The 25,971-nt window shown below is 40.2% G+C and overlaps 1 protein-coding gene across 3 annotated transcripts; it reads left to right on the plus strand.

Annotated features, from left to right (window-relative positions):
• Positions 1–916: 916 nt before the first annotated feature.
• ZRSR2 (zinc finger CCCH-type, RNA binding motif and serine/arginine rich 2) lies at positions 917–24,638 on the plus strand. 3 transcript variants are annotated; one of them, XM_074323945.1, is made up of 12 exons: positions 917–1,915; positions 2,325–2,404; positions 2,649–2,694; positions 6,203–6,284; positions 9,623–9,731; positions 9,937–10,067; positions 12,855–12,893; positions 13,506–13,624; positions 17,968–18,181; positions 21,045–21,100; positions 21,860–21,969; positions 24,111–24,638. In XM_074323945.1, exons 6-12 carry the CDS (start codon positions 9,954–9,956, stop codon positions 24,614–24,616), a joined length of 1,158 nt encoding a protein of 385 aa, XP_074180046.1. In that variant the 5' UTR covers positions 917–1,915; positions 2,325–2,404; positions 2,649–2,694; positions 6,203–6,284; positions 9,623–9,731; positions 9,937–9,953; the 3' UTR covers positions 24,617–24,638. The 3 variants fall into 3 exon arrangements, with proteins under 3 accessions (XP_074180046.1, XP_074180047.1, XP_019601877.2); XM_019746318.2 differs by lacking the exon at positions 2,649–2,694 and having other exon boundaries at positions 928–1,915; positions 9,937–10,023; XM_074323946.1 differs by lacking the exons at positions 2,649–2,694; positions 6,203–6,284.
• The last annotated feature ends 1,333 nt before the right edge of the window (positions 24,639–25,971 follow it).

Genomic DNA, 25,971 nt, shown 5'->3' on the forward strand with positions numbered 1-25,971 from the left:
ACATCAAGAAAAATATTATGTCGGTGCAAAAGTAATTGTGGTTTAAAAGGTTAAAAATGGCGAAAACCACAGTTACTTTTGCACCAACCTAATAGAAAATAGGGGTGGCCGGTTAGCTCAGTTGGTTAGAGTGTGGTGCTGGTAGCACCAAGGCTGCTGGATCCCCCGCGTGGGCCACCATGAGCTGCGCCCTCCTTAAAAAAAAAAAGAAAGAAAGAAAAATAGAAAATATATGTTGTAGAATAAAAGTAACTTTATTGGAATATCATAGTATAATGTATATTTGCATTAAATTTTGACATATTTTATCTTGTAATTTATCAATTCAAAAGAAGGTAACTATAATTTAGAAATGGAATTGGCTTTTAGAGAAACTTCTGTTATGAAGTTAACTTGTTCATGAAAATGAATTCAGTGGTAAATTGTTGACGATAAATATCTAACTCCTATAAAAGGAGATTTACACTCATTTCTGAATCATAACAAAATAAAATCTAAATCTGTATCCCTCTTTAATAAGGAGTATCTTCCAAGAAGACATTCTTATTGCTATTATGTGGAAGTCTGGTATAATTCGTAAGAAATGTTATAGCAACCCAAACACTGATGCTTTCAGAATGGCAGTAATTCTCAGCATAAGTCCTGGTCACAGGAAACAGCAAAATTGGGCATTCACACAGCTATATTCTGTGCCGCTCAGGGCATTTTCTAGTTTGGGGATTTAACTGCCAAGTCTCCACCTTCACGGAGTTTAAGATTTAGTGCGAGAAGCAGACTTGTGAAAGCAACAAAGTGCTTATTGAAATATATACGTATAAGCATAAAACTAGTTATGAAACTTATTTACTACTCTCATTGTGACAATTTAATTCCTCATCACTTCTCACCTAGATTGCAGTATTCCAGCTTTATTCTTTACATTGCAAACCAGAGTAATTTATCTAAAGCACAAATATGACTACAAGTCTCAACTTAAAAGCTTTCAATGGTTCCCTGTTGCCTACAGAATGTAAGTAAATCTTAGCATATTTTAGGCCCTCTTCCATAACCTAGCCCCAGCCTCTACCGCTGTATTCCTTGATACTCTCCAATTGCCCTTTAAATTCGATGGCCAAAATTTTTGCGGTTCCGGCAGATTTCACATTGCTTCACCTCTCTCAGTGCCTTTGCTTATGCTGATTTGTTACCCTTCTCCACCTGGGTAAAGGCCGGCTTCTTTTAAAACTCAACTCAGGCATCAGAAAAGCTCTCCCTGAATCTCAAGGTGGACTATTTTAAGTACACTTAGTTGCCTGTACCATATTATCTGATTTATGTGTTGGTTCTTTCCTGCCTCTAGATTTTAAATCCCTTGGGAGCAGAGGTTGCACCTTTGCAGCCCCAGGAGTTAAGTTCACCTCTACAGAGCAGTTCTGAATGGAAGGGGGTGGAGTCTGGAGCTTTGCCTGAGGTGCTGATAGGTGGAACCGCAGAAGGAGGCGGAAACTGGGGGGTAGTCGGACTGGGAAGCTAAGCGAGCTTCTGTGGGTAGGGTGAGGCTTCGTGAGTGGATGAGAAAAAAAGAAGTGTGACTTTAACTTCCTGGCCACAAGACACCCCACTATGACGTGGGGAGAACGTAGTGACAAGGCATTAGGGAAGCGCTGCGAGGGAAGAAGTAATTCCAGTGCGGGGTAGGAGTTTTCAGGAAGAAGACATCTACGTGTACAGTGTTTCAGAAGGTGAGCCACCTACAGAAACCTCCGATTTTCCGTTTTTGGTCCGCCGGGACGGAGCCATGCACCCCAACCTCCAGAGAGACCGCGCAGCGCCTGCGCTCTCTCTTAGGCCCGCCTCTTCCGGCCGGCTCTTGTAGGCGTGGCGACGCTGGCAAGATGGCGGCGCCCGAGACGTTGGTGCTTCCGGAGAAACCTAGGTAAGTTGGGCTGGGGGGATAAGCTGGCGAGAAGAGGAGATGGAGCGGGCAGAGGCTGGGCGTGGAGGACGTGCAGGCAGGAAGGCAAGGGGAGCTAGGCCAAGCAAGCGAGCCACCGCGGCAGTTCGAGCCGCTCCCGGGGTGCGCTCCGGACTGACGCGGGCATCTGTGGGCTCAGGGAGACGCGGAGGGGAACAGGTGGCGGGATGTAGATCTGCCTCTTGGCGTGGGATATAGCAAAGGTGATGGTCAAATACATATTCTGTAGTGAAAACATGGGAAGAAAGATTTCACTCTCAAGCACCCGAGCGATTTCCTGTAACTGGGAACGGAGGAGAGGGGAGCTCAGGCAGGCAGCGCTGCAGGTGCGGACACTGACGCTGGAGTGTGCATGTCTCGTTTTTTCCAGCCACAGAAAGTATAGGGCCGCCCTGAAGAAGGAGAAACGAAAGAAACGTCGGCAGGAACTCGCTCGATTGAGAGACTCAGGTAACGGACTTTTCATCCTGTTTTCTGTGTATTAAATTGAGGCCCTAACTTGAGGCCCCGGTGACAGAAGGAAGCCAAGTACTGTATCTGATAAAGAATTGCTGCGGCTACTGCCTCCCAAGTAAAGTTATGTTAGACCCATGTCAGAAACAACATTAAGGTACTACAGAGGGGGGGAAAAAGTCATGGTGAATCATCACCCACTGATTATGTGTAAGTATTTATGAACTATCTAATATTACAGGTGCAGGCATCATGAATTACAGCACCTAGCACAGCCCTTGCACATAGTAAGTATTCGGTGAATATTCTTCTTTGTAAAACTGGCAGGAGTCAAGGGTTTTAGACATTTTGCAAGTTTCTCTCAAACTTGAGTAATGTAAAATACACTATTTGACTATAAATCAACATTTACAAATTACAAAACCAAGTGAAATTATACATTCAGTAAAAATCAAATCTACATTAATGTCATGTTATGGATGATGGGAAACATGCTCACAACATGAATATGGTACTGATTGAAGTTTAGAATTCCACCACTACTGTTGTCCTGTGGTTATTTACTTTTTCTGTTAAAATACTGGAACCTTCGTCTACACTGGCTATGGTGTCATTTGGCCTTCATATGGCAGAAACTAACATTTATTTATATATTAAAGTTGCCTGTTTAATATAATGAAATTAGTACTACTAAGTTATAAAGTTATATAGTAGTTATGAATACAGGTGGAAGCCCTGAAATCACACAGTAGTGCTGGGTTATAATGATTGCCATCCAGGTTATCCAAAATATGCTTATTAAATTATCCTAGACATATGTGGTGACGGAAGGAGACTAGATTTTGGGTGGTTAGCACACAGTGGAATATACAGATGATGTATTACAAAGTTGTACACCTGAAACTTATATAATGTTATTAATGTTATCCCAATAAATTTAATTTTTAAAAAATCAGAAATGAAGTGGGGACAAAAAAAAAAAAAACCCTAGACAATTCTTGCAGTCCACAGACCATGGCCTCAAGTAACCAGGATGTGGGGGCCATGAGAAACATAACCATAGATGTTTTATTTACCATTGGACTTGTCTAGTAATTATTTTAGTGGCAATGCTTGCAATATTTACAATGCAAGGAGCACTGTGTTTACTTGCAACCTTTGTTAGCATCTTCTTTTTTATTCATTAAGTTTACTAGAGGTAAGATAAAGCGTCAGGAATAAAAGTAAATACAGGGTAGGTTGCAGTTACTGATGTTCTTAGTGATCCCCCACCCCCTTAAAGTTCTCAGCTACCTTGCTCATTTAACCTGTTTTCTTCTAATATACTTTTTTAACGTCTTTTTCTTTCCCTATGTTAACTCCTATAGCTGTTGTTTGTATTGTGTTAATTTTTTTTCCCTTTGACTTCGCAAAGTGTGTTTGTAGTGAGCCTTTGTGGAGAGGCAGGTGGATGGTGTCCTTTGGCATCTTAGTCAGTGGAAAGATGCAGGTCACTGGTCTGCTCGGGGTTATATGGCTAATGGCAGATCCAGGACTACACTTGTCTCTGGATGACTGCTCCTACTTTTGCCTCCTCCAACTCACAATTCATTACTTCATGTGCTTCATGAATATTATAGCCTACCAAACACTGCTGTTCATTATAGCACACATTGGATGAGCAAACGTTACCCAGAATACTACAATATAGAGAAGATATTGTATAAGAATTGCCGTAAGAGTGAGTTGGCAAATGATTGGTAGAAATTTCTGGAATATCGACCTCTCAATTACAGGTAGCCTCTTTAGCACCCAGTTCTACTTAAAATAACCTGATACGAGCTTACTTGTCAGAAATTAAGGTAACGTTAAGTATGAAAAGCAAGTTTTAAAGCCATAGCATGATTCCATATAATAGTTACATGTATAACAGATATGTTGTACATGAGTGATTAAATATATGCAAGGACACATATGTAGAGAAAATGCTACACCCAGAACTGTTAGTGATTACCTCTGTGGAGTGTGAGAGCTTGGTTTGAGGCAGGATGGGGGGTTGAGTGAGTCAGGCAACAGATGTTTTTGCATATCAGCTGTGTCCAGGCAGTGTCTAGTCGGTGGGCATAAGTTAGCCAGTCATAGCCTCTGTGCCAGGTTCTCTGGAACGCCTTTTATGTACATTAGATCATTTAATTATCTGAATTATTAGATAGTCTGTATGAGTTGGAACTCATCCTAATTTTTTTTACTGATTTTTAATTTCAAGTGTTGAAATAATAAAGTTGACTTACTTAAGAAAAGTAAATTATTGTAATTATCTAGGAGGAGGCGAGCCTTTGGTGAGACCTATACTCAATATACATGACACAAGATCTTTTTCCTTTAAGCCGAGATCTTCTGTTACATTTCTTTAAAATCACTTCAGTTTCCTTCATTTTTTCCTCTTAAATTTAAATTCTAAATGGGAGAAGATATGTGTTTATCTTCTCCTATGTTAAAAATTGTTTTCCATGTTTTTATTTTGAAAATGTCCTAATGTACAGAAAGTTGAAAAAAATACTACCATAAACACCCATGAACGCTTCACCTAGATTTGCCAATTATTAACATTTTGCCTTTCTCTCTCTGTTTGTCTCTCTCTTGCTCTTTCTCTTTATGTAGATACATACGTACAAATTTTTTTCAGAACCCTTTGCATGTTAGTTGGAGACATCATGATCCTCACCCCTAAATACTTCAGCCTGCGTCTCCTAAGAATAAGGACCACAATACTAAACTTGCACCCAAGTAAAGGAACAATAGTTCAATGATAGGATATGTGGGCCATATTTAAACTTTCTCAGACCAAGATTGATTATTTAGAAAAGCCCAAGCCAGTTGTCTGGTTGAATGCCCTGCGTTTTGGATGGGTCTGTCTGCTCCGGATTAGCTTCGGGTTACACTTTTTTTTTAAAATAAATTTTATTGGGGAATATTGGGAGACAGTGTGTTTTTCCAGGGCCCATCAGCTCCAAGTCATTGTCCTTCAGTCTAGTTGTGGAGGGCGCAGCTCAGCTCCAAGTCCAGTCACTGTTTTCAACCTAGTTGCAGGGGGCGCAGCCCACCATGCCATGTGGGAATTGAATCGGCAACCCTGTTGTTGAGAGCTCACGCTCTAACCAACTGAGCCATCCGGCCACCCCTCAGCTTACACTCTTTATGGCAAAATACCTAAAGCTGATGCTGTGTACCTCTCATTGCATACATCAGGGGCCTGTAGTGCCAGGTGGATCCACTCCTAGCAATGCGAAATGTGGTCAGTGTTACCAGTCTGTGGCTCCATTGTAAAGGATGTTTCCCCCTTTGTAATTAGTATGCATCTGTGGGCTGATATTTTGAGATGGTGTAAATATCCTTTTCTCAACAAACTTTCTCATCCAATGTTTTTAACACCGTTGTCCAAAATTAGTGTCTACAATGGGGGTTACAAAAGTGATGACTTTTCTACTTAAGTCTTTCCTACATTTCTTAGTTGCCATTCTTCTGTAAAGATGGATGTTCCCTCCCACACCCCCACCAACTTTTTGAGTATCACTATGGAACCGTCGATTAATTTTTTAAATTTAATGTGTTACCTATTACCATTGTTACTCTTTTGGATGCTCACGTTGTACCAAATTTGGAGGTTGGAGCCCTTATTATTAGAAAGTTATAAGAAGAGGTTCGTACCATGATTGTAAAGATTTAAAAAAATGTATGGTTTTTTTTCTTTCCTGAATTATTGACTAGGGTTTTGTGATACTCAGAGAGTTTAATAAAACATTTAAATTCCTTCAGGGCTCTCACAGAAGGAGGAGGAGGAAGAATCTTTTATTGAACACCACCAACTAGAAGAAGAGAAGCTATTGGAGATAGAGAGGTTAGCACTGATCGAAGCACTTCTTGTGGACCCAGTTATTTCATTTGAATGTTATAAGTCTTTACTCACTAGTACAGATCTTCTGTATAAAATCTTGTACAAAATAGGTCTCATAAAATACCCTGGATAAACTAAATCTCCAGCTGACAGGATAAACCTAGATGTCTTTTTTTTTTAATGGCAGTTATTTTTCACTGTTTTTGCTAATTCGTGAATGTTTTTGAAAAATCAAAATAATTAAGAAGTATAAAAGGGCTTCAGTGAATTCAACATACCTAAAGATAGTCACTGTTAAGAATATAAGAAAGTGTACGTGTACTGTACGTACATATTTCTATAATAGAGTGATATTTATGTATATTTTTTCTATAAATTGCTTTTTTTGCCAAATATATAGGGCATTTATTTCAATGTTGATATAGAGATCTAATTCAATCATTTCAATGGCAACACAGTATCCACTGTATAGCATAATTTATTCTTCATAATTTATCGTTCTCTACTAGTGAACATTCAGGTTATTTACTATTATATAACATTCTCTTACTATGTACTGTTTATATTATTTACTATTAGTTTATTACTAATTTACATTCAGGACTTGTATTACTATATAAAAAGTTGCAGTGAGCATCCATGACTATATATCCTTGGTAATTGTCCTAGCATTTGCCTAGAAATGAAATGGTTGGGATCAGAGGATAAGTACACGTGAAATGTAGATGGGCAGGTAGGAAGGGCGTTGGGTTTGTAGTCTACAGCTCCTCCAACAGTGAATCACGGTGCCCATTTCCCCGTACCTTCACTCACACTAGCTATTAATCAACTTTTTTTTTCCTTATAATGACAATGATACTTTCTTTTTTTTAAATTTTTATTGGGGAATATTGAGGAACAGTGTGTTTCTCCAGGGCCCATCAGCTCCGAATTGTCCTTCAGTCTAGTGGAGGGCGCAGCTCAGCTCCAAGTCCAGTTGCCGTTTTCAATCTTTAGTTGCAGGGAGTGCAGCCCACCATCCCATGTGGGAATTGAACCAGCAACCTCGTTGTTGAGAGCTCACGCTCTAACCAACTGAGCCATCCGGCCACCCCTCCGGCAGCTCAGCAGTGGCTCTTTGTCTTCAGTCTAGTTGTGGAGGGCACAGCTCACAATGGCCCATGTGGGACTCGAACCGGCAACTCTTGTTCAGAGCTTGTGCTCTAACCAACTGAGCTATCCGGCCACCCGCTATTAATCAACTTTTAAAACTCCTGTTGTGAAAAGTTGTATTTCATTGTTTCAAATATGCATTTCTGAATCAGTAGGGTTGAGTATCTTTTTATATGTTTTATTACCATGTTTCCCCGAAAATAAGACTGCGTCTTATATTAATTTTTGCTCCAAAAGACGCATTGGGGCGTAAGTTCAGGGGATGTCATCCTGAAAACTCATGCTAGGGGTTATTTTCCGGTTAGGGCTTATTTTCGGGGAAATACGGTACCTATTTGTAGATTGCTTAAGTCTTGTATCTTTTTGGGGATACATTTTTTTTAAGTTTGTTATGTAAGCAGTTATTACTTGATTGACGATTTTAATCCTTTATCTGTCATATGTGTGATGTATATTTTTCTCATTTTTCATCAATCCTAACTTGGCTTACAGCATTACTTACCATAATTTGATTTTCATGTTGTCAACTTTTGTTATGATATCTGGCCGTGGTGTCTGACTTAAAGAGGCCACCCCTACCCCAAGATGACCAAAATGTTCTGTTAACTTTTAGTATTTTTCACGGGGTAATTTTTTTTTTTGTAAGTGGTACACAATAATTTGAATGTGCTAATGCTACACGACTGTACACTTAAAAATGGTTAAAAAGGTATGGTGTGTATATTTTGACACAATGAAAAATTAAAAAGTTTTAAGAGGAGAAAACTGTATAGACACTCTCTAGCTATTTAGTATGTTCACTAGAAATGTTGCTTCTTTTCTTGTAATTCCTGTTTTCTACCTAAGCACATAAATAGGTGGTGAAATTATCAAAATGCCCCCCACCCCCCAAATGCAGTAGTGATTGGAACATGGAGTTGGATTCAGGATGCCGCTTACCAGCTGTATTCAAGTTGCTTAATCTGTCTAAGCTTCAATTTCTTTGCCTTAACTATGGAGATAAGTCAATCATAGTGCCTACCCCATGGAATTGGGCAGATTAGATGAGGTGATAGGTATGTAGTGCTTAACATCGTGTTAGCAGCTGGGAGGTGCTATCATAACTCTGGTTCTTACTGCAGATTTCTGTTATGATGAAGATGACATACCGTTGACCCTTGAACAACACAGGGCTTAGGGGTGCTCACTCTCCGAGCAGTCAAAAATCGGCATATAACTTTTTCATATGCAATATGCCAGTGTCTACTATGGCTAAAAGACATGCTCCTAAAGCCTGCAGTTGGACTATATTTTCTCATAGAGTGTTTGAAATTGTGGTTAGGTCCCCAGTCTAGACGTAAAACTTTACTTAACTCCTAATGTCACTGAAGTGATATAGAACAATTTTTTGTATCTCATTTCCCATCCCCAGATTCAGTTGGAAAATGCAACTAAACACCCGAATGGCTGATAAACTTTTAAAATATCACCCATCTTTAAAATTAGAAACTTGTGGTATTGGATGTCTGAGACCCCATTTTAAGATACCATCACTCTTTATAATTGGTCGTTTTAAAACATACACTAGACACCTGCTTACTTATTTTTATAATTCCTTGTCATCTTTTCTTAAAATCTGGAGCTTTCTTAATTTTAAAGACATGATTATGATGTAGTTTTATTTTCCTCCTTTCAGCAGTTTTGGTGCTTGGGGCAAACCACAGGCGTCTCTTAACTGGATTGAATAGCAGTCCAAAGGTTTATGGTAAAAGAAGCCCGGTGTTCCTAGTGCTGCAATCCTGTTACCGCCACTTTTCAAATGCATAGAACAGAGAGGGTAGTACTTCCTGAGTGTGAAAAGTTGGATGTGGGCCTCTGAAGCTTGTTACTCACTTTATTGGCAGCTGAACATCACTGTGGCCAACATACAGAGAAAGTTGTAGTGTCGTTTTATGTAAAAGATGTCACAGACACGGAGTGTAGAAGTAGTGATTTTAAGTCATTCCCCTCTAGGATGATAGTTGCTGAAATGGAGTGCTTTTCTGACATTGCTACTCATACTTCTGGTCTTCTTACCTCCACTTAACTGCTTTCTAGGAAATGTCTTCTATGATAGTTTAATCATTCCCAAATACGTCATTTTACGTGTGTGTGTGTGTGGATAGATTAGTGCCCATTTCTTTTATTTGATTACATTATCACATTGCTAGGCAAAAATTACATGAGGAATGGTTGCTACGGGAGCAGAAGGCACAAGAAGAATTCAGAATAAAGAAGGAAAAGGAAGAGGCAGCTAGAAAACGGCAGGAAGAACAAGAGGTACAGTATTCATCAGCTGACACTTAACTTACTAGTTAACCAAAACTCATTAAGAATTACGTGCCTTGAACTTAAAAAAAATGGATATCATCCATTTTACCAATGTTGTTCAAGTTTTTCATTTGTTTGCCCGGTATGTTAAATCTTGCAAAAAGTGAATCTGAAAAAAATAATTACTTTTCCTTCTTTTTTCCCCCCTGTAAAGAGGAAGTTAAAGGAAGAATGGGAAGAACAGCAGAGAAAAGAGAAAGAAGAAGAGGAGCAGAAGCTACAGGAGAAGAGAGAGCGAGAGGTGATGCCTGTCACAGGAGGATAAACGCACTGCGTATCCTCTCAGTGAGCAGAGGTGGCATGTGGTGGGGTTGAAGAGTAAGCGATAGGCACAGCAGGGTTTGCACTTCGGCTTTTTGTCTAAAAAGTGATGTTTTTAGTATATACACTAGAGTTTCCTTCGGACGCTCTTCTTTCGGTCTGTGCAGTGGCGGATACGTTAAATTAAGGTTTTTCGTCGGCGTTACCCCTCCTACCCTTTATACCAGAGGTTGGCAAGCTTTTTCCGTAAAGGGCCAAAGAGTGATGTTTTAGGCTTTATGGTCTGTATGGTTTCTGTTGCAAATGCCCGACTCTGCCAGTGTGCCGTGAAAGCTGCCACAGCTAATCTGTAAATGAATGGTTGTGGCTTGTGTTCCAATAAAACTAAAACTTTTATTTACAAAAACAGGCAGCTGGCCCCTGCTTTACACTATGTACCACTCTAGGGCAAATGGTGTTTTTCTGAGGTTCTATTATGTATGAGTTGACTTAGAGAAAAATGTTTTGTAGTTTCCACATTTATTTAGTTCATAAGAGACTTAACTGCTTATGACATGTCAGCAAGAATTAGTCAATTGAAAGAATTCAGGAACTCACATGTGAGGAATTAGGAAATTTTTTTGTTATGAAATCTTGACTTCCTTTCTAACTTGGGCTATAAACATAGTTAAAAAATCTGTAAGGTTATAAAAAATCATTTTTTTTAAATCTGTAAGGTTATATGTACATATCTCCTGTATCTTCGGGATTGTTTATAAAGCTTGGTTTGGTATATTTTGCTGCTGTTCCTTAACAGTGTATTTATTTCAAAGATATCACAGCTCGTCTTTCCTTGACTGATTCATCAGGATGTATCTTTTGTAATACTGCTAAATTTGAATAGCATAAAAGTGGGTAGTTAATCACCTTCTCATGGGGGAAAATGCATTTGCTTACATCCTAGTCATGACGCGTTAGAAGCAGCCTCTATGACTTTGGTTTTTTATGTCTCAGGCTATCAGTTAATTCCAGTGCAAATTTTAGATACCCTTATTGGAGCACTGCTTTACAGATAAGGCATGAACACACCAGGGGCAGGAAAATCGTTTGGCACTTGTCATTTTTGTTTTTTTAATAGAGAGTGACCAATTCCCATTTTAACAGTAGAATATTCTTCAGTTAAGGTCTTTCTGGCATTAGATAAAAGCTAAGGCTTCTTTTCAGAAAGCTAAGGCTTTTGTTTCAAAGGAAGTCTGGTGAGAATAAGGAGAAGTGGGTAAAATGAAATAGATGCTAAGCATATATAAAGGGACATGCAAACCGTGTTTCCGCTGTGTGCTAGATCCTTCTCTCGATCCTTCTCTAGCTAGATCCTTCTCTGTCCTTTGAAAGATAGAACAGCAAAAATGACAGCCCTGTTCTCGTTGAGCTCATTTTCTAGATGGAAGAGCGAGATGAAAAGGAAGCAAAAAAGCTCATTTTAAGTGCTGTAAGATCATTTTAAGTGCTTAAAGAAATAGAGCAGAGAGTCGTGTGATAGAGTGACTGGGGTAGGGAAATACTTCTTTAGATTGCCTGGTCAAGGAAGACTTTCTGAGGGGCCGATGTGTGAGCTGACACCTGACTGCAACGTTCTCAGGGAGAAAAGGGGTCCGGGCAGAGGGAAGAGGCCTGAGCATGGAGCTGAAAGAAGGTCAGGGCGCCTTAATCCTAGAGACCAAAGGAGGGAGCAGCAGGGCGGGCCAGGAGGGTAGGCGGGGTCAATCATGTAAGGCCTGGATTGGAAAAAGGAGTTTGGATTTTATGCTAAGTGTAATGGGAAACCATCAAAGGGTTTTCAAGCAGGGAGTGGCTTCATCTAATTTATATCTTTTACCTTTAACAGATTATTCTAACTTTTGTATAAAGGGATGGGATGGGGAGCCGTGACCAGGGAGGCAAGAATAGAAATATGGTGACCGGTTAGAAAGCAGCTGTTCCAGATAGGACATGGTGGTGGTTTGGATGAGGGTTGTGCTTAATACAGAAAAACACACAGGTTGGGGGGGTGTGGAGGCAGAGTCAGCAGGACTCTAGCTGGTAGACTGAATGGACAGAGAGGGGAAAGAAAAGGAGGGGAGTTCACGTCATCCACTTGTAGGTTCTTAGTTTGAACTGAAATGGGGCATTTAGATGGGTGAGGAGTAGGGAAGAACTAGAGTTGTTTTGAGTGTGTTAAGTTACCAAGGACCCTTAAGTGACCAGGTAGAGTTATCAAGTAAGCAGCTAGACAGACGAGTCTTTTATGTAATGCTTTAAGGGGCTAGGAAAGAGTAGTCTGTTGACCATAATTTCAAGTCATTTAAATGCCCCTGAGGTGAAAATTTGCTGGCATACTGCAGGACTTCCTTTGCCTTAATGAAAAGTTTGAGATTTTTCATCAGTCCTAATTACTGTTGTTCATGTCCTGTTTTAGCATCTGTTGAATGTTTATGATGCTTCAGCTAGCACTGCATTTTATAATATTCACGAGTACCTCATCTTAAAAACTAGAATGTGGTATATATGTTCAATATACTAAATATTACTGTTACTGAAACTATTATAAGATGATATTTTCAATATTTTGCAATCTAAGCCATTAAATGTTCTATTCGAATAAAAATTCTCAGCTATATATCCTTTGGAAGCTTTTCAGAAGGTCTGTGCTGTAGAAAGCAAATTGGAATCTGAAGCCTTTCGTATGCGTGGGTTTTTAAAAATTGTTACACATGACATTCTTAACCAGAGAAACCAGATGTGACTTACCTGACTTCCAGGTTTTCATTAGTCCTATGTTTGCACCATTTGTAGGAAGCTGTGCAGAAGATGCTGGAGCGGGCTGAAAATGAGGTACCTTCAAAACCTTTCGTTAAGAATTTGAGACCAATGAACATTTCTTTAAAAACAATACTTCCGGTAGTGTTAATTTTATGGTAGGCTGTTTAGATCACATCTGAATATCTGGAATCACTTCTGTGGCTCTGTGATTTATGCAACAAGAAGAATCACAAAAATGTATTGACGAACATAAGCAAATAGTATCGAATCACCCCTGTGGATTGTACTTGTTTATAAACAGGTACTTAATGTATAGATAAGCAACATCACACACTCTTAACCCCGCTGGACAGTTTAACTTGCTTCAGAGTAATCTTGATTTCTCTCGGTGGTTCCCTAACAAGGCCTTCGACCCTTGTCAGAATGAATGGACACAGGGAAACTTCGGTGACTGCTCCTGGTTGCCGTAGTGATGCCTGATCATGGGCAACAACGAAACCAAGAGAAACACACAGCTGGTATCTCAGCACAGTTGTTTGTAAAGCCTCGATCGCATGTTACCACTTAAATGTCTATATTCTTAAATGAATCTGTTTTTATTTTTGACCAAAATATTTGAATACATTTTAAACAATTCTTCATGGAATCGTACACCACCAGTAAACTCATGGTTATTTTCAACAGCTGGAAAATGGTACCACATGGCAAAACCCAGAACCGCCCACCGACTTAAGAATAGTGGAGAAAGATCGAGCTAATTGCCCATTCTACAGCAAAACAGGAGCTTGCAGATTTGGAGATAGGTAACTAAATTTGCTTTATCATGTCAGAATTAAGTCAGACTCCAAATGTTGAGGTTTTTGAGTTCCGGTTTTGGGGGTGGCGTGGGCTTCAGTTTGAAATGTTCAGCTTGAGAGCTTGTCTGGAGATTCTAACGGGAATGCAGCTATTCAGATATCTTTGACTGAAGAATGGTCCTCTATCAAGGAAGATTGTCCTTTCTGACCGAGAGCACGGCTTCGGGAGGGCTGCACATGGAGTGGTGAGGGAGGAAGGGGACACACACCTAGCCAGCCAGATCAGCCCGATCAACCTTAGCGATCAATGGGGTGACAGATGTCGCCGCCAGATCGCCCTCACATCCAAGTTTGAAATGTTCATGGTCAGGCATCTGCTGTGTTCTTGCTGCGTCTCCAGTTCCCTAGCTGTTCACCTCTGCTTCCCGCGGTCCTGTTTTCTGGGCTGCTTAGCCCACGTGTCTGACAGGGCTTCCTTTGCATCCCTTGCACAGCTTGATGAAGATCTTTTGCTTTTTGTTTTCTGCCTGTGCTTACATTAGTCCACATGGGACAACTTGGATGGGAAAATCATCTATTTCAAGAGACCCCGAGCAGCCTGGCTTTATATCTTAAATGACAAACACTGCACAAAAGATAATTTAAAAAATTGGCATGCCTACAGGGATAGCTGTAAAAGACAGGCTCTGAGTGAAAGGAGGAAAATTATTCTAATTCATCATTCTCAGTGTGCTCTGACACAGGAGCAGATCCCGGGTTCAAACACTGGCCTTCGTGGTTGTCACTTTGGAAAAGTTACTTACGTTCTCCATGCCTTAGTTTCCTCATCTGTAAAATGGGGATTAAAAATAGTATCCCCCTTATAAGGGGGTTGTGAGCCTGAAATGGATGAATGCAAGGAAAGCAGGTAGCACAGTGCCAGGCACGTGGCAAGCCCTCTCAGAGTGTTTGCTGGTGTTTTCATTTTTTTATTGTTGCCCTTATTCTCTGAAACGCTCTTGTCTCCTGCCTCTTTTGGGTCATTGGTTTTGTAGCAAGACGTTCATGTTGAAAACTAAACACTGATGTCTTCATTCATTTAGCAAATACTGGTTTATACCTACTGTCCTACTATATATGCCAGGCAATGGTGATTTTTATAATTTGGCCTGTTTATGACTGAATAACTCAAATAAGGTACATAAGTCATAATGGTGAATGAATCCATCTGAAGCAAAATCTAATTATTACTATGCATTCTGCAGAAGAAAAGATCTAATTGTATTGTAGTGTCCTATTCCAAAATGGGATGTAAATTGGCGATTTCACGTGTATTTAATGAGAAACTATGTCATCTCTCATGTTTCTCTTATTCATAAAATTATCCATGATATGAGTTTTATTTCCTTCTTTGAAAATGTGAACCTTCTCTATCATTCACTTCTATTTCTTTTTAAATTTAAGCCTTCATACTATTTTACAATTTTTAAGAACAGTGTTTCTCAACCCTTGGATGCATGTGAGAAGCATCTAGAAAGCTTAAAAAAAAAATGAGAGAAGGGGAGATATCCTAAATGGTTTCAGGACATCAGTTGACAGTATGTGTTTGTGGAAAGGAGAATGGACTGTCAGGCTCTCAAAACCCTCCTGAGTCGTTTCAAGAAAATATTGACAGTGGTCACATTAGTTTGTGAACATTTCTTAATATTTGATAAGCATATGCAATTTTACCATCACAACTATCAAAAAAAAAAGTATGACAGCTATTTGATGTTTTCATCTTGCAAGTGATGAGTTATGAAATAAAATTCTATGAAATTGGCAGTTACAAACTCCATCACCATCCCTTCAGACAAAATACGGTGCCCCTTTTATAGGGAGCCACAGGGATTTAATTGCTCCAGATCACGCAGCTCTTCTGTTGGAGTTTGTCACATCATCAAACACTTTCATAGCCTAAGCATTCCTTTGGTGGTTTTCTTTTTGTAATTATTAGAGTTTAATTCTCGAAGCTATCTAACGTTGATTTTTTTTTTTTTTGGAGTCAAAGCTTTGAGGAGAGTTACTATTTTTCTCCTAAAACAACATAATTACTGCTGAAAAGTAAAACTTATTTACTGGGGTAGTTATTTATACCTCGCCAATTTCCAGAAGTGATTTAAAGAAAGTTCACAATCTCCTACACTAAGTTTAGTAAAATAAATCGAAATCAAAGAAGGGAGATGAAAGTGAGTTGTTGTGAATGTGTGGTACATTTGGCCCTGGGTTTTAATACATCGCAGGCGATGATGAGCTAATGTAGTTCTTACCAGAAAGGAAGAATGAACAGTATTTTGGGAACCTGGCAGCAGGTTCGAAATGTTTCTCCCATGGAGTGCTGTATAAAGACATCGAGTAGGAAGGCGGACAACAGCTTGGATAGATGTTTTATTAACAGTTGTATAGGTAATTTTTATGAGAATGTTTCTTAAACAGAGACCTTCAATAAATGATTGTAGTCTAACTGGAACATATATATGAGGACAGTGGTGGTGGGTACCTGGAGTACTCCCTTGAAAAGAGAAAAAGAGGCCTAGTCAGCTATACCCGGGGGGCATTGGAGACTGGAGACCCACACCATTTATTGGCTGTCCTTGGGCGAAGGTAATTTGTATGGGATTTTGTGGCAGTCTTACGTGATTCCAGTATCTGAGTAATGGGTAAATAGCTAGTCCTAAACCAGGGGTTCCCAAACATGGCTGACCTTCAGGACCAGGTGGGGAGTTACTTTGAGAGTATGGATCCCCCCAGTCTTTAGGTCTGAACAGATGGTCTGGGGCAGGTCTGAGAAATCTCAGTTCTCCCCAGGTGATTCTGCGAATCACACAGGCTTGGTACCAGAGCCTTCCCAAGTGTCTCTTGTCTTAGCTGACTTTTCAGTAGGTGTCGTAGGGCTGGCTCATCGTATGGCCTCTCTCCAGGCCAAGGGGTCATTTTCCCTGGATGGGGACTTTGGTTCTGTTCCAAAACTCACAAACGCTTGTTTGACACCCTGGGAACTAGAGTCAGGTTCATTCACATATAATAAGCATGTGAGCAGATTTTTAACCTTGTTAAATTGGTTTCTTGTTGAATCCTGCACGTGCTTCATACTTGCAACATTTTGATTCCCTGCTAACACTGCCAGCTAGGTTGAATCCTCGCTGTGTTCTGTCGGTTATACTTGGGAAGGTGGATCTCATCACAGGGGCTCTTATTGAATGATCTAGGAGGTCCTTTGGGAAATAGAAAATTTCACATTCATGAACACTGCACATTTCTAAGCTGCACACGCTGTGGGGGCATTCTGGATGCATTCTCTCTAGGTGCACAGATGCATATTACAGACCTGGAAAGGGAGTATGAGTTAAACATTTTGTCATTTCAGGGCCATTGTTTTTTCCAGTACTTACCTAGTTCTTCAACTTTTTTTTCTTCCTAAGTTCTTGGGATATTTTTTTTCTAAAAATTTTGTCCTAATCACTTTTTTAACTAGAAGCCTAATCAGGAAAATTTTGATGATTTGGAATCTTGAGCTACATTTTTTTCCCCTCATTTTAGAAAGAAGTAAATAAAATAAACTCATATAAGAGATTTTTTTAAAAATTGCTCAGGTACAGCCTGGTCCAGTTTACACTATGCAAACAACATTGAGCCTCCTTCAGTTAATTACACTTATCATCTCCTATAATGAACAGGCAGGAGGGACTGTAGGTTACTCGAGTCGCTGGGATCCTCTCTTACCAGGCATGTGACTTGGGTAAGTGTGCTTCCCTAGGCCTTAGCTTCTTCTTTGCAAAGTAGGGGAAACATTAGCCCCGACCGTCCTAACAGGTTGCAAGGATCAGAGGGGAAAATTTTTAAGTGTCATGAAAACTATGAAACGCTATACATATATGAGATTGAGATACTCCTTTAGCTAGAAACTCTTAGGTACCATCTTCTCTAAGCATCTGGTTAGTTGAAGATTGTGTAGAACTGGGCTTGTAGTGTTCTCACCTTCCTCCTAAGTCCCACATAGGATATGTATGTGCCTGTCACCATAATCTGTCATGCCAAGGGACCTTCTTTTTCCCTATTCTTTCACATGTGTAAGGCTTCCTGAACTTCATCAAAAGGCAGCTGAAGGGCATATGAACTTGGAAATAATTCCCACCTTTACATTTTAATGAGTCAATATATTGGTCAGTCTTAGAATAGTTTTCTTAAGTGTTGGAATTTAATGTCTGAATGGGTTTTATCTTACAATTAAGTGGAAACAGCCAAGGTACTTGAGTCTCAAAGTTTAAAGCAAGCTCTTTGTGTGTCATTTCTATTAGACTGCTGAACTGAAGCTTTTCTTTCATATGCAGGTGTTCACGTAAACACAATTTCCCGACATCAAGTCCCACCCTTCTTATTCGAAGTATGTTCACCACGTTTGGAATGGAGCAGTGCCGAAGGGACGACTATGACCCCGACGCCAGCCTGGAGTACAGCGAAGAGGAGACCTACCAGCAGTTCCTGGACTTCTATGAGGATGTGCTCCCGGAGTTCAGAAACGTGGGGAAGGTGATCCAGTTCAAGGTGGGCATGCACAGTGCACGTGGGAGGGCCCCGCTTCCCTTCCCTCCAAAGTCCCCAGTGGGGCGAGAGAGCCTGCATGGGGACGTGTGCCATGGTGCAGGGCCTGGCCTGCTGTCGGGCACCCAGGCACTCGTGACTGTTACTTCCTTCTCTTGGTAGAGGTATTCCCTGAAACCATGTGCTCGCATGAAAGTTCCTGGGTGCCAGGGACTGGATGGGAAAGGCTCTTTCATCTCTTCAGTACCTTTGTGGTCCAACTCGTTCCCAGCCAGTGAATTCTTTGCATAAGGTCCGTGCAGACAGCGTTCACTTCGAGGCTGCGTACGATGGAGAAGGCACTGCCTCCCTCCACGGCCGGTCCCACCTAGAGCTGTGGTGCACACGGTGCCGCGCCGCTCCACGGACTCCACTTACCGAGTTGGTTGTTGCATTGTGTTGATGGTGCCTGCTTGGAACTGCCACCCTAGGTGCATGTTCTTACTTTGGAGCTACCCTAGACTGTAACTTTTGGTGCCCCCCCCTTTTTTTTACATTGTTTTTATTCATTGGATACTTTCAGTACTGAAAATAGTGTTCCCAAGGTTATGGTCTGTGATGCAGCATATGGGGTGAAAAAGGGACACATTCAGAGTACACAGAATTATTCTGGTACATTCCTTAAGGCAAGAGTAAAGTCGGATATAGTAGCCACTACTCCCGGGACCCAGTAGTGGGACCTACCGCAGTGAAGCTTCCTACTTGGTTTGTGATTTGATCAGATCCAAACCGGAAATGATTCTGTTATGTTAGATTGGGGAAAATGTCCCAGAATTTGGGGAAAGACAGGAATAAAGCTGTGGGTTTATGGGTTTTTTCCTGCTAGTTGGCAATGACAGTGGAAAGTTGGAACCGCTAAAGAATAGAGCAACTAACTGCTAACCAGCAGCACTCGTGAAGTTCAAGGCTATTCTTCTTTCTACTGATTGCAAGATTTTTTAAATTTTAAAAAAAATGTCTTTCCCCTTTGCCATTTGTTTCTGTTGCGTATGCCTTCCTGTCTTCGCACTACCTCTCAGCACAAGCAGTAAACACTAAAGCAGCAATGCCTGGCCACACACAACGCGGTGCCAGGTTAGTGCAGTTTGTCTAGGCCTGCGCTCTCGACCATGTCACCTTACCCCTTTGTGCCTTTTCTTCATTTCAAAAGTAAGGGGATTAGACAACATCAGCGGTTTCCTTCGTGGGGTCTCTACATTATACTGCTCCGTGAAGTTCGTGGTGGAGCTGCTTTCGAAACTTCAGACTGGTTGGTAGAAGTCACCATTATCTGTAGCAAGCCACCCACTAACCTTGGTGTATTTTTCCCTTTTGTTTAGAATTCTGTCAGCCAAGCTCATGCTAATCACATTGGCAGTTATAAATGGAAAGCTGTTTAGTAAATTTTTAGAAGGAAAATTTCCAAAAGATCAGATTCATCATGAAAAATTAATAATGGGTCCTTGGGAACCACTGGCTTAAGTGGTCTCTAAGGTCCCCGGCGCTGCTGAGGTGGCCTCCTTCTAAGGTCGGTGGCATAAATTGTTGGACAGTACGGATGCCGCCTCTTTTTGGATGTGCTGATAAAAATACTTGGGAATAAATTTCTAAAATTACAGATTTATTTTGAAAATAAAAGCTAAACATTAGTATGAATATTTGAGGACCTTTTTGTACCATTATATAAAACCAAATCAGATGTCATTTTTGAAGGCAAATGATCAGATGTTCAACCTAAGGAGTCAGAGGAATACTACATATTAAAATGAGATAGTCACATTTTCAGGTAAAACATTTTCAGGTAAAAAATGACCAATTCTCTTAATACCATGAGTGGGTGAGGTATGTGAAGTAGTAAAACCCCTTCAGAGGGCAGTTTGTCGTTACCTAGTGAAGTTGAAGGTACTTGTCACCTACAGATCGTTACACTACTTATAGCTGTGCACACTAGACACATCTGTGCACCCAGACACATATTCCAGAGTGCTGACTGCACACGGTTTGTTGATGAAAAATTGGAAGCACCTTGGCTATCTCAGAGGAGTGGATAGATTAATGTGGTAATTTGATATGTCCAGTATACAGTAGTTCAAATGAGTCATTAAGTTTATGGGATTACATCTTGGAAAAAGAAGGTGGAATAAATACTATTTATATAGAATTTAAAAATGTACAAAGCAGTGCTATACATGGTTTGACAATGTATATACATTTTTTTTGCATAGGTATTCATAAATATGTTTATGGCCATGTGTACATAATAGATATGCATGTCTGTGTATGTGTACACATAACATGTATGTACTTTATGGCACACACATGATATATGTGCTTCTGTGTGTGCGTATAGCTATGGATATTTGGGTGCATGTGTGTGTATTTCTGTTTGGAATGTAAGGGATACACCCAACCTCAGAATAGTGTTCGTTTATGGGATGGAGGGGGGAGAATAGGATGGAAGGACTTCAACTGGGTCTTTCGTGTTTTACGCATTTAAACATTCTCAGTCAAAAAAGGAAGATGTTAGTGTGAAGTCTGAGTGGTGTATATATGGGCTGATTTGTGTTCTCTGTATTTTTATGTATATGTAAACATTTCATATCTATGGGGCAGGGGGAGTCTGGACCAACAGGGATCAGATGGTTGGGGCCCACATATCCATATATGCTGGAGTATGCCTTAAGCAGATGTGAGAGTGGGGCAGTATCTCGATTTTGAGATCTTCAGTTGATCACTCGGTTTGGTAATGTTGGCCGGACAGAGTGCATTTGATGACTATAGAGGGCCTCTTTCCCTTAGTTTTGTTTTGTTTTGTTTTTTAATGATAGAATTCTTTCTTGCCCCCTAGGTCAGCTGCAATTTGGAACCTCATCTGAGGGGCAATGTGTATGTTCAATATCAATCGTAAGTATCCTGAACATAAAATGTCTTCACATTCTGTCACAGTAGTGTTGTGATTATGTTGAGATCCAGGATTTTTCCACTGAAAATGTAGGTTTCATATGCATGGTAGTTTTAAAAATGCGAATATTAAGAGCTGATACAGAAATATAGAAGGGATTTGAAATGAATACCTTTGTATTTCATTCTTTGTATACTTGACAAAGTTTTTAATCTTTTGCAATATAGTTATTTTTTTTACTTATATAATTTTAATAATTAAAATACAAGCTGAAAAGGGATAACTAGAATAGAGAATAGAAAAGTATAAATCAAAAGAGCAAGAAGTTGAAGCTCCAAATATTCTCAGTGTACAGCTAGTGTATCATTTCTGCTCAGTTTGCTGTTTGCTGGGGTTGTGCCACGGCTAATGGGTTAAAAGAGCCATTGTAATAAGGAGAACAGCAGTCCTAGCTAAGGAAGAACAGGCTCTCGATAATGGAAGACACTTCTGCATTTTTAAGAGGCCAATCTTTTGGTTTAAGCAGCTTTGACTCAAGCCTATTTCCATACATCAGAACCTCTCTGAGGGTTAGTAAGAGGGTTCCTAAGTAGATTGTGAGCTTCAAGAGCTTGAATGCTCTAATGGGTACTCCCTGGGTAGTAGAAACCAGTGAGCTTGGTGGTCCTACAGTAAACTAATAAAATGGTTAACTAACAACAGGATTAATCTACATATTAGGACGTTACTGTAAAGTGCAGCCTTTAATTTGTGGTTTAAAGGGAAGAAGAATGCCAAGCGGCCCTTTCTCTGTTTAACGGACGATGGTATGCAGGACGACAGCTTCAGTGTGAATTCTGCCCAGTGACCCGGTGGAAAATGGCAATCTGTGGTAAAATACAACATGATTTTTTTTCCCCAGTTGTTCCACTGTTACATAAAGGGACAGTCTTTGAAAGGGGTGAAACATAGCTTTTACCTCATGCAGTAGATGAGCCAAAACGATTACATAAAGGACATCACATTTACGATCTGTAACAGACCTTGTGGGTCACTTTATGCATGAGATGACTGAGGTCACAGTGTATCGGTGACAGAGTTGGGGCTAGAATTCCAGTCTCATCCTCACTCCTGGGCTCTGTCTGACACTTCAGGAAGCCTGAGATGTTGTGTCTGTGGGAAGCCATCTTTTCCGTATTGCGGTTTCAGAGGCGTTAGTTACTCATTGGCTCGCCTCACTAGAGCTATGTTTTTCCCCCATCTTTATCCCTAATGAATCTTTGGTTATCTTTGCCACCTAAAACATTCCCTGTAACATTCCCTGCCTTACTTGAAATACATGCTTTTGTGTGATGTGGTGAGGGCTCATTCAGTCAGGCTGACTCATCGACAGGAAATGAGTCAGTCCTTTGAATAGCCACCAATTTGGTGGCCTCCTTCTCTTTTGATATCTATCGGATGGGCTTAGCCAAACTGTTGTTGAGGTACCCGGAAGCGAAGAGGTGGAGCTATCCAGGCCTTAGGGGAGCGCTTCTCTGACCCTTTACTTTCCCTTGCTTTACACATGCCTGCTTAAAACCTTATTAAAAAATCTGTACTTTACATATAAAGTCTGAATCGTTGCCAGCCAGGTCTTAATGGATGCTGTCAGTTAAAAACCATTTATTGAAGGAGGAAAAAAAAAGTTTAGAATTCCTTGCTTCGGAAAACCAGAAGAACCATTACACTTTAAGTTTAAAGGCTTGGGCTGAAAGAAATGCAACTGTTTTCTCCATAAAGGCAGTTACTTTTGTCAGTTTCTGGGAATGCAGTGTGATTTCAGTGAGGTGTTTTTTTGGTTTTGTTTTGTTTTTTTGGTGACGTGCTTCTCAGTGTGACTTTGACTCACCCAAAGCAGGAGACTATTTCACTTGTTATTTTTAAATAACAACGTGGTTATTTTCCCTAGTAAGTAATGATGTTGAGCATTTTTTCATGTCCTTGTCATTAGTCATTTGTGTATCTTCTTCGGAGAGATGTCTATTCAGATACTTTAATTAGGTTATATCTTTTTATTACTGAGTTTTAAAAGTTCTTGGTATATTCTGTAGACCAGTCCCTTATTACAGACACACTTTGCAAATATTTTCTCCCATTAGGTGGGGGTTGTCTTTTCATTTTTGATAGTTTTCTTTGAAGCACGAAAGTTTTAAATTTTGCTGAAATCTCATTTATCTTTATTTTTTTGCTTGTGCTTTTGGTGGCACATCTAAGAATCCATTGCTTAGCTCAGTGCCATAACGATTTTACTTGTATGTTTTAGAGTTTTATAGTTTGTCTTACATTTAGGACTCTGCTCTATTTTAACTTTTTGTATATAGTATGTGGTATGGAGGTATTTCACTTTTAATTGTTTTACATACTTGGGGAATGTACTGCTTTTGAAAAAATGTTTGAAAACCCCAAAAGGATCTCTAAAGCGTTCAAATAGGTTTCACCTTTGACAAGAATCTTCCATATTAAAAGCGCTTGGTAAATTAAAGCATTGGGCCAGTGTTGACTATCTTCTTAAAGTGTAAAGAAAGTCCAAATCCTCCACTTGCAATAGGCTCTCCCTTCTGGCCAGTGGTTCTGTCCTGCCGCCAGCATGCCCTGGAAGCATGCTGCCACAGGGACTCCAAGGGCTGCAGCTTCCGTGTCAATTAGGGATCCGCATTGTCAACGAGTGGGATTGTGAACCCTAGAAACAATTATGTGGTCGCCATTTGCTTGGTTGCACTCCATACCATAATCTACTAGAGGAATGGGGTAATCTGGTTAATTAAGACTTCGGATTTGTTACCTTTCAGAATGCCATTAGAGTATTAGAATATTTTTCAAATCTGGGAACCACAACTGTAACATCAGATTATTGCAAGTGCCTTTTAAATGATTCACAGTAGAAAATGTTCTGTTACACCCAAACATCAGAAATGTACAAACATCAGCAATGTACCGTCTAAGAAGGATAAAAGTGGCAGCAATAAATGCCATTTCCTTACTGTGCCATTGCAGGTTTATTTGAAATACAACAGTGTCCAAGAGGAAAGCACTGCAACTTTCTTCATGTGTTCAGAAATCCCAACAATGAGTTTTGGGAGGCTAACAGGGACATCTACCTGTCTCCAGATCGGACTGGCTCCTCTGGGAAGAACTCCGACAGGAGAGAGAGGATGGGCCACCGTGACGAATACTATAGCAGGCCCAGGAGGAGGAGAAGCCCGAGTCCCGCCCACTCCTACAAAAGGAATGGGGAAACTGAGAGAAAAAGGAGAAGTAGCCACAGGGGGAAGAAATCTCACAAACACACATCCAAAAGTGGGGAAAGGCACAGTTCACGAAGCAGAGGAAGAAAAAGGGACCGCAGCAGGGGCCGGGGCCGCCGCAGCCACAGCCGCAGCCGCAGCCGCAGCCGCAGCCGCAGCCGCAGCCGCAGCCGCAGCCCCTCTAGGTCCAGGAGTCGCGGCGGGAGGAGGTCGGGTAGTAGAGACCGAACTATTCTGAGTCCCAAACGCAAATAAACCGCTATTGCTCTGAAATAAATGAGTATCTCATTATGGCTGCTACATATCTGGATGGAGGGCTCTGAGCTCAAATGGGTTAGCAAGTCTGGCAGAACCCTCTAACCTGGGACCCCGTTTTAAAATCCTCTTACTATAATTGGTGTGTTTAGTATAGAAAACCTGAAATGTATAAGTATGAAAATTACTTGTAATCCTAACCCTTACAGATAACCAGTTAACACTGGAGCATTGCATTAGTCTTTTTTCTCTTACGGATGTGCATTTTTTACACATCATATACGGCTACAGTTGAATGTGCTTTTTTTCACTTAAAACATTGTCGTATTTCATCAAGCCCTATTCTTAATGCCTTTTTTTTACTCATTGCATAGTGTGGATCTATCAATTTATTCAACCATATCCCTGTTGTTGGATTTTTAAGTTATTTTAAGTTTTGCACTATTAAAGAATCCTGTGCTATAAATAAGCAACCCTGTGGTGCATTTCCTTACATATTTTCATGCATTTGTGATCATTTCCTCAGGATAAATTACATCAAGAGGCAAGGATACTGAAGTAGTTCCAAATTGCCCTCCAGGAAAACTACAAAAAAATTATCAATCGTAACTTTTGCTGTTCCCACACACCAAGTTATTTTAATCTGCCAATTTGGTAAATTTTATGTTTAACTGCTTATTTCTGTATGCGTTGACTAAGCCAAACACTTTTTTCTGTATTTAATGGCCAATGAATGTGGTTGTTTGCCCTTTAGTAATACTCTATTGGATTTTTCCACATGCAGTGGCTGAACAACTTTTTTTACTTTAAAATTCACTTTCTCAGTTTGAAAGTACTAAAGGGTAGTCAATTTTTCCCCCTCCCTTCTACCCCATATTTGTACTCCCTCCTAAGCTAGGTTTTCCATTAGGGTGTTCATCTTTTTTTATAGTATGGAGAGTTTATATAGAAGCAAGTTGTATTTTTGTAATTTTCAGGAAAATTAGGGTCATTGCCACTGAATACGCCTAGTGTTAACAGAAGTTCTGGTTTAAAAAAAAAGTGGTCAGAGAACATGTTATAAAAAAGGCTAAAGGCAAAATATTCTTAGATTTCAGATCATTAAAAAGATGTTTCCATGCTTCCTCATAAATTTTTAATTTTCTTAGTAACTTCCTTTCCATTGACACACTGGCGATCTTGAATTTCAGAGTAGCATTTGGCAACTTGAGATTTGGAAATAAGGACTTAAGGATATACAAAATAGTGAAGTTAACAGAAATGAAATAGGAATAGAGACTTCAACATTGGGATTTCTGAGTGGTAGCTATTGAAAATGAGAGTGCTTTAATCTGTAGTCTATAAAAGGAAGTATG

This window comes from Rhinolophus sinicus, chromosome X (assembly GCF_036562045.2).
Source record: "Rhinolophus sinicus isolate RSC01 chromosome X, ASM3656204v1, whole genome shotgun sequence".
NCBI lineage: Eukaryota > Metazoa > Chordata > Mammalia > Chiroptera > Rhinolophidae > Rhinolophus > Rhinolophus sinicus.